We start from the raw sequence: 16,418 nt of genomic DNA, 5'->3' as shown, positions 1-16,418 counted from the left end.
ATCTGTAGATACTCCCCTTCTAACATCCTGCAAAAGGAGTTACAAAAGTCAACACTGAACAGACAATTCTTGCTTCTATGGATCATTCTTTCATCTCTTGTTGCCCTGAAGCTGTAAATCTCCTCCCCACACACACTCCCTCCATTCTCTCTCTGTTGTACCAAATATACACCCTCCCAATTCACCGTTTTCTGCCCTGGGCACAAAGAAAAGAAAATCTTCATGCAGGCTGTTTGCCATTAATATATTTCATATATTGATTTTACTGGACTCAAAATTTGTGCAAAATACATGACGTCATTAATTGATTAGACATACAGGGGAGAATGTGAGGACTAAACCTTATTTAAGCAGGGAGTGGAACTTGCTGCCTATGAGGCTGGTGGATGCCAAGGTGAACGGTTTCAAAACAAAATTGGATGGGCACTTGAAGGAAGTAAATTTGCAGAGGAATGGGGATATAGAGAGGTATTGGGGCTGACAGGATTACTCTACAGTGAGTCGGCATGGACTCAAGTGGCTGACTGGATGCTTTCTGTGCCATAATGACTCTATGATTGGAAATATATAGTGTAGCTACAGTACTATACACCAAGACAAGAAATAATAAATGCACTTTATTATAGAAGCATAAATAATATGTCTAATATGTATAATATAACAATGCTAGACATATTGATGTTGTTACGATCCTCATGGAGACTGATCACTTTAAAATAAACAAATTCTGAAACACCGAGGGCAAGATTTCATTTTATAAAAACTTTTACTGTAACAACCAAACTAAAATGAACATAAGTAAACCAAAAATCAACAAAGAAATGGAAAGGGGACGAAAAGAAACTGTTTTACTCACAGATGTTGGACACAGGAAGAAGTTTTCATGTCGTTGATATCAAATCGCCATTTGCACCAACTCCGTGCTCTGATTGGCTGAGGACCAGTTAGCTTCCGGTCCTCCAGTACTCTCCATTGGTCAATTCTCCTCATGACGTCAGAGAGGAACCTGAACCCGACTCACCTGCGATGCTGCCAGACCTGCTGAGTTTTTCCAGCTAATTCTGTTTTTGTCACCTGAGAGACTTTGATCTCGAGACACCCTGAGCTATTGGCCAATGGGAACAGCAGGAAGACCGAAAGGGTTTGGGTCCTCCAATCAATCAGAGCTCGGCTTTTCTTCTGTTCCCCAGCTCTCTCTGTACATGCGCAGTCTGCCGTATTTCCTCACATGCGCACCTCTCGCATCTCCGCTCATGCGCAGCGCCCCGCCTCTCACCGCGCACATGCGCAGTCCCGGCTAGTTCGCTTGCACGGCGGACAGAGCGATTTCCCCACCGCGGTGGTTTGTGGGAGCCGCGGCCGCCAATACGGAGCAGGAGGTGAGCCTGATACAAAGTCCATGTGGGTCTTCACCGGATACGACTGTGACGCCCCCTTAACGAAGTGGTTTGTTGACTTTTGGCATAAGGATTTAGACACCTGGGTGACATATTGTGGCGGCCAATAGATGACTGAAACTGATCTATAGAGTCCGCATCTTCAGAGGAGGAAATTGGGGAAAATTAATTAGGGTTACAGTCAATAGGGTGGAGGGACAGTTTGGAGGCCATTTCGACGGTTCATTGGCGCTGCTATTACCCAACATCCCTTGCGGATGGGAATGTCCTCTATTCAGGCCACAGGTGTCCAGTGCGCAGGCGCAGTGCTGGCCTGTCTCTGGAGCATGCGCAGTGTCACCTTGCTCAGGGCCCTCCGAGTGCGGGACCGGTTTCAGGAAATGGGTGAGAGGTGGCTGGGCCGCAGGGGAGGAATGGAGCCGGGAGGCGCGGGTGGGGAAGCTGCATAAACACCTTGTGAAGGCCGCAATCCCTGAATCAGACTCTGAAGGTGCCGTGTTTGCAGGCCCAGGTCTTATTCCCCTGGATCAGGCCCAGGTTAACGGCCTCGGTTCAGTGGAGCGCGAGGGCGGCCATTTGTTTTATTCATTCACGGGATGTGGGAATCACCGGCTGGACCAGCATTTACTGTTCATCCCTAATTACCCTTGAGAAGGTGGTGTTGAGCTGCCTTCCTGAACTGCTGCAATTCATGTGGTGTAGGTACATCCACAGTGCTGTTAGGGAGGGAGTTCCAGGATTTTGACCTAGTGACAGTGAAGGAACGGGATATAATTCCAAGTCAGGGTGGTGAGTGGCTTGGATGGGAACTTCCAGGTGGTGATGTTCCCATCTATCTGCTGCTCTTCCCCTTCTATATGGTAGTGGTCATGGGTTTGGAAGGTGCTGTTGACGGAGCCTTAGTGAATTCCTGTAGTGCGTTTTATAGATGGTGCGTCGGTGGTGGAGGGGGTGAATGTTTGTGGATGTGGTGCCAAAAAAGCAGGCTGCTTTGTCCTGAATGGTATCCAGCTTCTTCACTGTTGTGGGAGCTGCACTTACCCAGGCAAGTGGGGAGTATTCCATCACGCTCCTGATTTGTCCCTTGTAGATGGTGGACAGACGTTGGGGAATCAGGAGGCGAGTTACTTGTCGCACGATTCCTAGCCTTTGACCTGCTTTTGTAGCCGCAGTATTTATTTGGCAAGTCCAGTTCAGTTTCTGGTCAATGGTAACCCCCAGGATGTTTATAGTGGGAGATTCAGTGATGGTAATGCCATTGAACATCAAGGGGCAATGGTTGGATTCTTTCTTGCTGGAGATGGTCATTGCCTGACACTTGTGTGGTGCAATTGTTATTTGCCACTTGTCAGCCCAAGCCTGGATATTGTCCAGGTCTTGCTGCATTTGGACTTGGACTGCTTCAGTATCTGAGGATTGACGAATGGGGCTGAACATTGTGCAATCATCAGCGAACATTCCCACTTCTCACCTTTTGATGGAAGGAAGGTCATTGATGAAGCAACTGAAGATGGTTGGGCCTAGGACACTACCCTGAGGAACTCCTGCAGTGATGTCCTGGAGCTGAAATGACTGACCTGCAACAACCACAACTATCTTCCTTTGTGCTAGGTATGACTCCAACCAGCGGAGAGTTTTCCCCCGATTCCCATTGACTCCAGTTTTGCTAGGGCTCCTTGATGCCACACTTGGTCAAATGCAATCTTGATGCCAATGGCAGTCACTCTCACCTCACTTCAGGAGTTCAGGTCTTTTGTCCATGTTTGAACCAAGGCTGTAATAAGGTCAGGAGCTGAGTGGCCCTGGTGGGACCCAAACTGGACATCAGTGAGCAGGTTATTGCTGAGCAAGTGCCACTTGATCGCACTGTTGATGACCCCTACCATTACTTTACTGATGATAGAGAGTAGACTGATGGGGCAGTAATTGGCTGGGTTGGATTTGTCCTGCTTTTTGTGTACAGGACGTACCCAGGCAAGTTTCCACATGGCAGGGTAGATGTCAGTGTTGTAGCTGTACTGGAACAGCTTGGCTAGGGGCGCGGCAAGTTCTGGAGCACAAGTCTTCAGTACTATTGCTGGAATGTTGTCAGGGCTCACAGCCTTTGCAGTATTCAGCATCTTCAGCCATTTCTTGATATCACGTGGAGTGAATTGAATTAGCTGAAGCCTGGCATCTGTGAGGCTGGGGACCTCCAGAGGAGGCCATGTTTGTTATGCAGATACTGGGCGGGGCTTCAGGGTCCCAGTAACTAGGAGAGAAAATTGTTGACTCATTGATTCTATTCTCACTCTGCACAGAGGAGCTGATGACAGGCCCAGGTTGACAGCCGGCATCTATGGAGCAGTAAGGTGCTGCAGGGCACACGTGGCCTTCCTAAGAACATCAGAAGTAGGAGCAGGAGTCGACCATTCGGCCCATTGAGCCTGCTCTGCCATCCAATAAAGTCATGGTTGATCTGATTGTTGCCTTAACTCCACTCTCCTGCCTGCCCCCATAACCCTTGACTCCATTGTAGATGTAAAATCTGCTTAACTCATCCTTGAATTAATTCAATGACTCAGTCTCCACTGCTTTCTGGAGAAGAGAATTCCAATGACTAATGACCCTCTGAGGGAAGAAATTTCTCCTCATCTCAGTGTTAAATGGGAGGTGTCTTATTTTCAAACTGTGGCCCCTCATCTAGATTCCCCAATGAGAGACACATCCTGTCAGCATCTCCCCTGTAAAGAGCCCTCAGAATTTTAGATGTTTCAGAGTATAGTCCCAACTTTCTCAACCTTTCCTCCTAAGACGAACCCTCTCATTCCAGGAATCAACCTCAAGAACCTTCTCTGACTTGCTTCCAATACAAGTTTGTTCCTGCTTAAGTAATTCTGGGCCAGGAGGAGAGACGTCGTGAATTTCTATCCTGGACTGACAATGATGGATGTTAGAATCTCATTTTACAGAGGGTTAGAAGGGAAGGATACACACACAGCAAACTCAAACCAAGAGAATGTTTGTCTCTTCTGAATTTCTTACCTTGACTGACACATATAACTTTTGTAATCTCCTTTTACAGGTGCTTCCAATGCTTCTGACATCTTTCCAGCTGCAGGCTCCAGTAGGAGATTTTAAATTTGAAAACGGTGAAATTATTTCAGAGGTGAGTATGATTGAGCATTCATCTACAATTTAGACTTAGGGCTTTTAGTGCTGTGCTCTGGTTCCATGTCTCTGAGGCTGGTGTGACTCCTCTACTGTGGATCTGAATCCATGTCGATCCATTGTTCTGTTTCACCTCTGCCACTCCCCGCGCCCTCCCCCATTGTCTAACTTATTCTGCTAATAATGGGTGTATTTTAACTATGTTTGGTTTTTTACTGTTATTTACACCTACTCTGTCTAAATGAAGTTTTCTACCAGTGTCCACCCCCCACCAATCTTTTTCAATTTATTCTTTCATGGAGTTGCTGGCAAAGCCAGCATTTGTTGCCCATCCATAATTGGTCGGCCATTTCAGAGGGCAGTTAAGAGACAACCACATTGCTGTTGGTCTGGTCTCACGTGTAGACCAGAACAGGTAAGGTCGGTGGAATGAACCAGATGGGTTTTTATGACCATGGTCACTATTATTGAGATTAGCTTTTAATTCCAGATTTTATGAATTGAATTCACATTCCACCATCTGTCATGGTGAGATTTGAACCCCAGAGCATTAACCTGGGCCTTTGGATTACTACTGCAGTGACACTACCACTATGCCACTCCCCAGTGTGTTCACTGTTGATTTACCAGTTTTATCTTCCCATGGTCAGGAATTGTTTTCCTGCACTAGAGATAATTTTTCCTCCACCTCTGAGTGTACATTTCCCGTCAAATTTTGCTCCATTTTCATTCCACGTAATTCATTCTGCACATCCCGAAACATTAACTCTGCCTGGCCTGCTGAGTATTTCCAGCATTTGCTCCTTTTATTTCCAATTTCCAGCAGCTGCAGTATTTTGTTTTTGTTTTACTGCAGGTTTTGGTCGCATAACCAAATCTAGAAACAGATGGACCAATTAAGAAGTGATCTGTATTGGGTTGGGTGTTGGTTGGAAAAGTTGCTCCCTGGCCTCCAGTGTTGAGCCTTTTCCATGCAGTCATGGAATGATTACAATACATAAGGAGGCCATTTAGCCCATTATTCCTGTGCTGGCTCTCTGCAAGAACAATCAACAAGTCCCACTCCCCAACCCTTTCCTGATTGCTCAGCAGTTTTATTCTCTTCAGTGGCTTCAATTCACTTTAGGTATTGACATCAGTTTGAGCTGGAGTGGAGATGGAGCAGAAGCTGCTGGGTTTAACCTCGAGAACCTTAGAACCCAGTCAGGCCCGACAATTTCAGATGTGAAATTGGCAAGGGAGGTAGATTCTCGGGGAGATCAGGTTACACAACGGACACTGTCCATACAACATAACAGGATATTGTTTCAGGAACAAGTATTTGTGTAGATGTTTTTAATCTATTTCACATGTACATATTTTTAAAATGTATTCTTGGAGTTAGGGCATCTTTAACAAGACCACTAGTTACCTGCCAATCCCCTGTGGAGAAGATGCTGTTTGACCTCCTTGAACCGATGCAGTCCGTGGAGTGAAGATGCTCCCACAATGCTGTTAGATGAGGAGTTACAGGTTATACACCCAGTGATGATGAAGGAACGCTGGTTTATGTCCAAATCAACACTAATAATGTGCATTTATTTAGCGCCTTTAATGTAATAGAACATTCCAAGGCACAAAAGCATCAAGCCATATAAGGGGATGTTAGGGAAGGTGACCAAAATCTTGGTCAAAGAGGTGGGTTTTAAGGAGTATCTTAAAAGAGGAGATTGAGGTAGAGAGGCGGAGAGGTTTCAGCTGGAAATTCCAGGGCTTGGCGTGTCGGCAACTGAAAGACAACGACTGTTGGTGGAGCCATTAAAATCGGAAATGCTCAAGAGGCCGAAATTAGATGAATGCAGAGATCTTTGAGGTTTATGTGGCTGGATATGATTACAGTGATAGGGATGGTCGCAGGCGTGGACGGATTTGAAAACAACAATGAAAATTTGAAAATTTTGGTGCTTTTTAAACAGCAACTTTTGTCAGTCAGTGAACACAGGGCTGATGAGTGAACAAGACTTGGTGGGAATAGCAGATTGAAGGATCACCTCAAGATTATGGGGAGCGTGAATGTGGGAGGTTGGCTTGGACTGTATTTGGACAATTGAGTCTAAAGGTAACAAAGGAATGGATGAGGGTTTCAGCAGCAGATGAGCTGAGACTAGGGTGGAGTCAGGCGATGTTACTGAGGTGGAAACAGGCAGTCTTAGTGATAACGTGGTTATGTTGTTGGAAGCTCAGTTTGGGGTGAAACATGGCACATGAGGTTGTGAACAGTCTGGTTCAGCCTCAGACAGTTGCTGGGCAGAGGGCTGGAGTCAGTGAATAAGGAGTGAAGTTTGTAGCAGGGATTCATCTTCCGAATATTTAATTGGTAGAAATTTCTGTTCACCCAATACTGGATGTCAGAAAAGTCAAGATAGTGTGAGTTGGAGAGGAACTTGGAGGTGATCATGTTCACATACATCTGCTATCCTGGTCCTTCTGGGTGGTGGAGGTTGAGGATTTGGGAAGCTCTTAAAGTTCTGATATACTTATGTAAAATCCCTCTCCTTTGCCCCTACCTCTCTCTCTATCTATTTGTCTGTCTGTCTGTCTGTCTCTCTCCTCCCATAGAGGGCAATGTCTTGTGTAGGTCCAGGCTGGGTAGCAGGTTGCCTCCCCTGAAGGCCATTACTGAACCAGTTGGGTTTTTATGACAACGCAGCAGTTTTCCTGGTGCTGGCCCCAGGTTCGTTCAGCTCAATTTCACAACTCGTCCTTGTGTTTTTGTGGATTCTTTCTCAATCTCTTTTTTCTGTTTTAAATCAATTTCACATGGTGTTAGAAAAGGAGGATTTGCAGTCGAGAAACTCAAACAAAACATCACATCAGGATGTGATGGAGTCGCCCAGTTAATGGTAACTTGATTATCATTGGATTTTGAACATGGAAGGAAAAAGCATTGTTCATAGCCGATGAAAATGTTCTCTGTGTGGAGAATGCTTCAGCTCATCGCCTGGCCTCATGACCTACAAATTCAAGTACGCTGAGAAGGAACCGTGGAAAAGTTGGGACTGTGAGGAGGGATTCAGTTACCCATCTAAGCTGGAAACTCATTGATGCAGTCACACTGGGGAGAGATCGTTCACCTGCTCTCTATGTTATACGGGATTCACTCAGTCATCCAACCTGTTGGCTCACTGGCAAATTCACACTGAGGAGAGCTTGTTCAGATGCTCCATATGTGGGAAATGATTCACTCAGTCATCCCACCTTATGACACACAAACGGCTTCACACTCAGGAGAGTCTTTTTAAATGCCCAGACTATGAGAAGTGCTATAAAGGCTCCTGGGAAGTGATGTCCCATCAATGTGTTCGCACTGACGAGAGACTGTTTGGGTGCTGTCACTGCGGGACTGGGTTCAGGAAATCATCTGAACTCACTGTACACCAGCGAGTTCAGAGTGGGGAGAACCCGTTCACCTGCTCAGAGTGTGGGAAGGGTTTCACTCAGACATCCCACCTCATGGAACACAAGCAAGTTCACTCTGGAGAGAGGTCATTCACCTGCTCTGTATGTGGGAAAGAATTCACTCAGTCATCTAAATTGCTGAGACATCAGCGAGTTCACACTGAGAAGAGACCTTTTAAATGCCCAGACTGTGGGAAGTGTTATAAAAGTTCTGGGGAATTGATGTCCCATCAATGTGTTCACACTGAGGAGAGACCATTCAAGTGTTCTCACTGTGGGATTGGGTTCAGGCGATCATCTGAGCTCACTGTACATGAGCGAATTCACACTGGGGAGAGGCCGTTCACCTGCTCCGTATGTGGGAAGAGATTCATTCAGTCATCCCAATTCATGGCACACAAGCTAGTTCACACTGGGGAGAGGCCGTTCACCTGCTCTGAGTGTGGGAAGGGATTCACTCGTTCATCCAACCTGCTGACACACCAGCAAGTTCACACTGACGAGAAACCTTTTAAATGCCCAGACTGTGGGAAGTGCTATAAAAGTTCCAGGGAACTGATGCGCCATCAACGTGTTCACACTGATGAGAGACCGTTTAGGTGCTCTCACTGCGGGACTGGGTTCAGGCGATCATCTCACCTCACCGTACACCAGCGAGTTCACACTGGGGTGAGGCCGTTCACCTGCACTGAGTGCGGGAAGGGATTTGCTCAGTCATCCAACCTGCTGACACACCAGCGAATTCACACTGGGGAGAGGCCGTTCACCTGCTCCAAGTGTGGAAAGGCATTCTCTCAGTCATCCATCCTACTGAGACACCAGCGAGTTCATAAGTGATAGCTGGAGTTGGATTTTGCTGTTAATCACATCCAGGACTGAACTATATTCATTGGAGTCTTTTTCTGCTTATGTTGATAAACTCCAGCACAGTAATAGGTGTTAAAATTCTGCATAAAAGTCAAATAAACAAGCTTTCTTTTAAACACAGAGTATGTTGTGTCTTTTTAATACCCCAAACACAGGTTGGTTCTATTTGTTCCCCATCTCCTCCATCCTCATCTCCAATAACAATTGTGAGGAGCTCATGGAGATTCTTTGTCACCAAGATGGAGACACTCCGATCAGCTGCCTCTGCTGCTTCCCTCCCTTCCACTAGCTCACTGGGCCAAACTGCCTCTAAACTTCCCTCTTGTCCAAGCCTTGAACTCACATCTTTCTCCAGTTTCTCTCCTATCTCCCTTCATGTCTTGTCAGAGCTCCTCTTGTCCATGAGACCCACCTCCTCGTCCCTCGATTCTATTCCTACCAAACTGCTGACTATCCATCTTCCTCCTGTTGCTGTTATTGTTCATAGTTCTCTCTCCCTTCTGGTTTTGTTCCTCTCACCTTTAAATACACCATCCACACCCTTCCTGAAAAAAAACACTTGACCCCCCACCTTCCTTACAAACTAACACCCCAACTACAACCTCCCTTTCCTCTCCAAAGTCCTTGAATTTGGTGTCCCCCAAGGGTCTATCCTTGGTCCCTCCTATTTCTCATCTACACTCTGTCACTAGGTGACATCATACAAATGCACTGTGTTAGTTTTCACTGACAACACCCAGCTCTACCTCACCACCATCCCTCTCAATTCCTCCACTGTTACTAAATTATCAAACTGCTTATCCAACATCCGACCGCTGCAGTCCATGTTGTGTAGGTACGCACACAGTGCTGTTAAGGAGGGAGTTGCTTTGCAAGTTAAAGGGGCAGTGTTGTCTCAAGGTAATCACTCAACAATTAAAGGGACACTGTAACCTCCCACAGTCCCTAAAACCCTGTTGCCCACTCACTTAACCAAAGTGGAGTGAAGACCTGTCAGATCAGCCAGGATCTTATCGAATGACAGAGCAGGCGTGATGGGCCGAATGGCCTACTCCTCCGATTTCTTAAGATCTCATGACCACATCAAGAATTTGAGGTAGTAAATTATCCATTCTGAATTTAGCTACTGGACATACTCGATATGAATTTGTTTTTCTTGATGTTTATGAGAAGAGGGCGATTTAGAGAGGGAAAGCCCAAACCTAATCATGTCAAGTCCCTCAATTCATCAGGTCCTGAATATCGTGGGCCTTTGCACATAGAAAGGGGAATGAGTGATAACAGTGTAGACAAGCGTGCTGAGTGTGAGTGCTCCTTCAGCCAAGCCTCCAGTCTGAGTAGGCACAAGCGGGTCCACACCGGGGAGCAGCCGTACGTGTGCAGTGACTACGAGGAGATTCAGCTTCCCCTCCGAGCTGGAGATGCACAGACGCAGTCACGTTGGGGAGCAGCTGTACGTGAATCATCCATCCTGCTGGTTACACCAGTGAGCTCACACCGGGGAGAGGCTGTTCACCTTCTCCGTGTGCGGGAAAGAATTCAGTCTCTCATCTTCCCTCTGAGTGCCAGCACATTCACAAGGATGACAGACCCTTCAAATGCTCCATCTGCACCAAGAGCTCGAAGTACCTGAAGATTCACCATGGAGTTCACAGTGACAAGAGGCCACTCAGCTGCTCTGACTATGCAAAGGGCTTTTGCAAGTTGCCCAGCCTGCTGAAACACAGCGAGTACACACCAGGGAGAGGCCGTTCACCTGCATGTGAGGGAAGGGATTCACCCAGTCCTCCAGCCTGCTGACCCACCAGTCAAGAGGCCCTTTGCCTGCCCCGAGTGTGGGAAGGCCTTCACTCTGGCGTCCTCCCTGTGTGAGCACCAGCTCAGTCACACCAGCGAGAGGCTGGTCAAATATCCCGACTGCCAGAAGAGCTTTAAATCACCAAAGATCTGTGAAAGCATCGAGATGTTCACACCCTAGAGAGACTGTTCAGCAGCTCTCATTATGAGAAGGCGTTCACATGGGCAGGAAGCCTCCTCAGATACCAGCGAGTCCACGACCGGAAAGGTCAGTTCACCTGCTCCGTGTGTGAAAAGAGATTCACCAGTTCCTCTCACCTGCTGAAACACCGGCGAATGTACAATTAACTGCAACAGTCATAGAATCACAGCAGTGTTACAGCACAGAAGGAGGCCATTCAGCCCAACATGGCTGCACCAGCTCTCCGAATAAGCAATTCCCTTAATGCCACTTCCCTGACTTCTCCCTGTAACCCTGCACATTCTTCCTTTTCAGATAACAGTTTAATTCTCTTTTGAAAGCCTCCATTGAACCTGCCTCCACTACCCTCTCAGACAGTGTATCCAGATCCTAACCACTCGCTGTGTGAGAAACATTTCCTCGCCTTTGTTTCTTCTCCAATTACCTTAAATCTGCCGTCTGGTCCTCAATCTTACCACCAGTGGGAACAGTTTCTCTGCAAGATCTTCACAAGATCCTCCAAATCCAGTGGCAAAAAAGGCGATCCACCAACAGCGTCCTCTCCCAAACCAACTCAGCCAGCTAATCACTCAAATCCAGCTCCCCTGGGCGGGACATGTCATTCATACGCCTGACACCAGGCTTCCGAAGCATTCGCTGCACTCGGAACTCGGTTGCGTCAGGAGATTCCCAGGAGGACAGTGGAACACTTTAGGGATGTCTCATTGCACCCCTAAAGAGGTCAAACATCCCCGCAGACTCATGGGAGACCCTGGCTTGTGACTGGTCGAAATGGAGAAGACTCATCTGGGAAGGCACTAAACACAGCAAGAGACTTCGTCAGGAATCTGCAGAGGCAAAGTTGAGGCATCTGAGGGAGCGCACAAACCTCCAAACACCTCATCTAACCAATCCTTCAAGGACCCTGTGCCCCGCATGTGGCAGAGTCTGCAGATCGCACATTAGACTGATAGCCATCTCAGAACACATCAAACCGGAGTTGGAAGCAAGTCATCCTCGATCATGAGGGATTGCCTAAGCATTGCCTGTCTACATTTCAAATCTCCACATCAGCAGCACTTTGATTTTGTATCAGGATTGATCCATGTTAATTATGGTGACTGTGGGATGGGGGTTGGGTGGGATTTGTTATTGCTGACATTAACAATCTCCAAAAATCAGGCAGCAGTTTCATATTCTGTATCTGAGTCTGTTGAAAAATCAATGCATCTGCCTTCACACTAAACAAGGAAAAAGTGGCTAAATAGGCATGATGGAGAAGACAGATCTGGCCTGAGGTTGAAAATCTGCAGTTTTGTGACAGTTCTGGGCACCATCATTTCAATTGGATACACTCGTCATGGAAGGAGTGCAATGCAGACTTGCCAGAATGTTAGCAGAGCATCGAGGTTAGTTTATTTTTAAATCCATTCTCAGAATGTGTATCACTGACAAGGCTGGCATTTATTGCCCATCCTTAGCTGCCCCTTGAGAAGGTGTTGGTGAGTTGCCACCTTGAACCACTGCAGTCCATGTGGGGTAGGTTAGTGCTGTTAGGAAGGGAGCTCTAGGATTTTGACCCAGCGACAGTGAACAGATGGAAAAATAGTTCCATAAGACCATAAGACGTAGGAGCAGAAGTAGGCCATTTGGCCCATCGAGTCTGCTTCGCCATTCAATGAGATCATGGCTGATCTGATAATCCTCCAGTCCACTTTTCTGCCTTTTCCCCATAACTCTTGATTCCCTTACTGATTAAAAATGTGTCCAGCTCAGCCTTGAATATACCTAACGACCCAGCCTCTATAGGCCTCTCTGGTAAAGAATTCCACAGATTGACTACCCTCTGAGAAAAGAAATTCCTCCTCATCTCTGTATTAAATGGGTGACACCTTACTCTGAGATTATGCCCTCTGGTCCTAGACTCTTCAACAAGGGGAAACAACCTCTCAGCATCTATCCTTTCAAGCCCCCTAAGAATCTTATATGTTTCAATAAGGTCGCCTCTCATTCTTCTAAACTCCAATGAGTACAGGCTCAACTTACTCAACCTCTCCTCAGAAGAAAATCCCTCCATACCTGGGATCAACCTCGTGAACCTTTTCTGGATTGCCTCCGATGCCAGTATATCTTTCCTCAGATAAGGGGATCAAAACTGTTCACAATATTCTAGATGTGGTCTAACTCGTGCCTTGTCTAGTTTTAGCAAGACTTCCCTATTTTTATACTCCATTCCCTTTAAAATAAAGACCAACATTCCATTTGGCTTCCCTCTTACCTGCTGAACTTGTATGCTAGCTTTTTGGAATTCATGCACGAGGACCCCCAAATCCCTTTGTGCTGCAGCTTTCTGCAGTCTTTCTCAATTTAAATAATATTCAGCTTCTCTATTCTTCCTTCCAAAATGCATAACCACACATTTTCCTACATTATATTCCATCTGCGAAGTTTTTTCCCACTCACTTAACCTGTCCCTATCCCTCTGTAGACTCTTTGTGTCATCCTCACTACTTGCCTTTCCACCTATTTTTGTGTCATCCGCAAACTTGGCGATAGTACATTCACTTCCATCATCCAAGTCAATCATTTATATTGTAAATAATTGTGGCCCCAGCACTGATCCCTGTGGCACTCCACTAGTTACAGGTTGCCATCCTGAAAATGCTCCCCTTATCCTAACTCTGTCTTCTATTCATTAACCAACCCTATATCCATGCTAATGTACTACCCCCAACACCATGGGCTCTTATTAAGTAGCCTTATGCTTGGTACCTTATCGAATGCCTTTTGGAAATCCAAATATATTATATCTATTGGTTTCCCTTTATCTATCCTGCTTGTTACTTCCTCAAATAATTCTAATAAATGTGTCAGGCATGATTTCCCCTTCATGAAGCCATGCTGACTCTCCTTGATTATATTATGTATTTCTAAATGTTCTGCTATTACATCCTTTATAATAGATGCTAACATATTCCCAATGACAGATGTTAAGCTGACCTATAGTTACCGGTTTTTGTCTCCCTCCCTTTTTGAATAAGGGTATTACATTGACAGTTTTCCAATCCTCTGGGACTTTTCCAGAATTTAAGGATTCTTGGAATATTACTACCAGTGCCAAGTCCAGATGCTGTGTGGCAGGAGTCAAAATAATCTGCTTTTCTTGAGGGCTATTTTTTGATTTTGGGATGTTACTTTTAGGTTTTCAGGGTCTCCTCAAGTCTAACAGTTCATGAAACATGCTCTATGTCTCCATTAAAGGATATCGTAGAAACGAAAGGCTCGGTGCTGGGCAGGTGGCCAGGAGTCCAACAACAATTAAACACTTTTTCTTCATTAACCTCCTTCCCCACCCACACCCCTCCCAGTCACCACCCCAGTGATTGATATTAAAGCAAACTCAAGATCTGGAAGGTTGGGCTCTTCTGGATTGACTGGACTCCTGACTTTTTCCACACATCAACACTTTGTTTTAAAGAAGCAAACGCACACACAGCAGCAACCAAAACAGCTTCTATACAGGCAGAGACTTCCCTAGCAGCAACAGCTAAAGAAAAATCTAAGGGGAGCAGAAAAAACTGGATTTCCCCCACAATATTTTTTCACCCTCTGCTCCAAATCTCTCTAAGCTTTGCTCACAAAATAATTGTTTGGACAAATATGAAAGAGGATGAAAGCCTTTGTAAAGGATTTAACTTTCCTTTCTCTTTTTGGTTATTGTTGTTCCACTTGTAGTTTGTAAATGTGAAAGCCAGGCCCAGGAGGAGGGTTGCAGAAGGAAAAATAAATATATATTTTTAAAAAGTTGGGATATCATATTAATGAAGCTGTAAGTGTGAAAGTGAACAACGCTTCCCGTTTCCCAAACTCTGTCTCTCTCTCTCGCCCTGAGAGGCCTCCTTCTTCCCCAGTCCAGCTTCTCCTTCCTCAGTCTGCACTGCAGAGATGGACTGCAGCGGTTCAAGAAGGCAGCTCACCACCACCTTCTCAAGGGCAACTAAGGATGGCAATAAATGCTAGCCCAGCCAGCGAAGCCATATCCTGTGAATGAATTTTTAAAAAGTCTCTCTCTCTCTCTCTCTTCCTCTCCCTCTCACATTCTCTCTCTCACACAGGCACAGCCAGAGCCCCTTTACCTGCACTGGATCTGCTGCCATCTTGGGCTCCCTCTCTCCTCTTCATCCTCCAATGGCGTTGCTGACATCCCAATTCCTTTTTTCTCTTTTATATTGAAATAGGAGGGTTGCTGTAACAGGGAGAGGGGTGGGGAGGGGACATTTTATAAATAATTTAAATTGAAAAAAGTCACCTCAGTGCCTCTTCCCCGATGGCTGCCAGAAACAGCCCATTTACCCCCTCAATGAAAAACTCAACTTGAAAAGGATTTTAAAATAATTGATTACAAATGGAGGAAAAAATGTATCAACTATCCATCAAATCCCAAATTTTGAGGTTTTGCTCTGAAGAGAATTCCTTCCTTCTCGTTCTCTCTCTCCAGTTCAGGGGAAAGTTTTGTTTTTGGTTTCAGTTCTCCTGTCTCTGCTGTGCTCACTGTTCCAGCTCCACCAATCAAATGTCCCTTCTCTCCAATCCTCACTGCTCCAGCTCCTCCAATCACATGCCCCCTCCTTCCAACCCTTGCTGCTCCAGCTCCTCCATTCACATATCCCTTCTTTCCAACCTGTGCTGCTCCAGCTCCTCCAATCACATGTCCCTTCTCTCCAACCCTCGCTGATCCAGCTCCTCCAAACACATGTCCCCTTCCTCTCACCCTCGCTACTCCAACTCCTCAAAACACATGTTCCCTCCCACTCACCCTCACTAATTCTCCAGTCATAGATTCTGTCTCTAGAGGAGCATCAAGAATGGGAGAGAGGGAACCTGCAATTGGAGCAGCTGGAGCAGCCAAAAAGTTATATGGGGGTGAACTTTATTGAATTTCTCAACCACACCTCCCCATCTTTGCTTTCTCATAGTCTAGTTGTGAAGTTTTGAGTGTGAATTAACCTGCCATCGTTGTGTATTTTGATCCGTACTGTGGGCTTGGAGGGGAACTTGCAGGTGTTGGCGTTCTCATGTGCTCACTGCCCTTATCCCTCTGGGAATTAGAGGGTGCGGGATTGGAAGATGCTGTTGAAGGAGCTTTGTGAGTTTCTGCAGTGCATCTTGTAGATAGTGCGCACTGCTGCCAATGTGCGTCAGTGGTGCAGGAAGTGAATGTTTATAGTGGCGGACAGATTGCTTTGTCCTGTATCAAGTTTGTTGAATGTTGTCAGAGCCGCGCTGATCCAGGCAAGTGGAGTATCCTATCACACTCCTGACTTGTGCCTCGTAGATGGTGGACAAGCTTTGTGGGGTCAGGAAATGAGTTACTCGCTGCAGAATTTGCAGTCTCTGACAACACAATGAATCCGAAAGGCGGACGTGACACATTCAAGTGTTTATGGGAGTCGCCCAGTTATGCACTGAGACTGGATAATGAAGATTTGTTAGATGGGATCTTCCTGTTCCATCTCCGGTAAGAGTGGAAATTGCAGAGGCACTGGCCATCATTTTATTGATCCTCTTAGGCAGCGGTGTCAGAGGCC

General features: G+C 46.1%; 2 protein-coding genes across 2 annotated transcripts in view; one reads left to right on the top strand and one right to left on the bottom strand.

The window, feature by feature from the left end:
• LOC144697428 (uncharacterized) overlaps nt 1-16,418 on the bottom strand; it is a 40,782-nt gene that overhangs the window by 1,365 nt on the left and 22,999 nt on the right. The window lies entirely within an intron of this gene.
• LOC144697035 (uncharacterized) lies at nt 1,719-8,965 on the top strand. The gene is made up of 3 exons (XM_078568817.1): nt 1,719-1,781; nt 4,462-4,545; nt 7,357-8,965. Exon 3 carries the CDS (start codon nt 7,788-7,790, stop codon nt 8,820-8,822), a length of 1,035 nt encoding a protein of 344 aa, XP_078424943.1. The 5' UTR covers nt 1,719-1,781; nt 4,462-4,545; nt 7,357-7,787; the 3' UTR covers nt 8,823-8,965.

Source organism: Cetorhinus maximus, chromosome 23 (genome assembly GCF_964194155.1).
Source record: "Cetorhinus maximus chromosome 23, sCetMax3.hap1.1, whole genome shotgun sequence".
Taxonomy (NCBI): Eukaryota; Metazoa; Chordata; class Chondrichthyes; order Lamniformes; family Cetorhinidae; genus Cetorhinus; species Cetorhinus maximus.
The sequence above is the reverse complement of the archived record's forward strand: the minus strand, read 5'-3'. Positions and strand labels throughout refer to the sequence as shown.

Excerpts from the sequence above, each read along its gene's own strand:
- LOC144697035 (XM_078568817.1), top strand. The coding sequence starts at position 7,788 with ATGACACACAAACGGCTTCACACTCAGGAGAGTCTTTTTAAATGCCCA.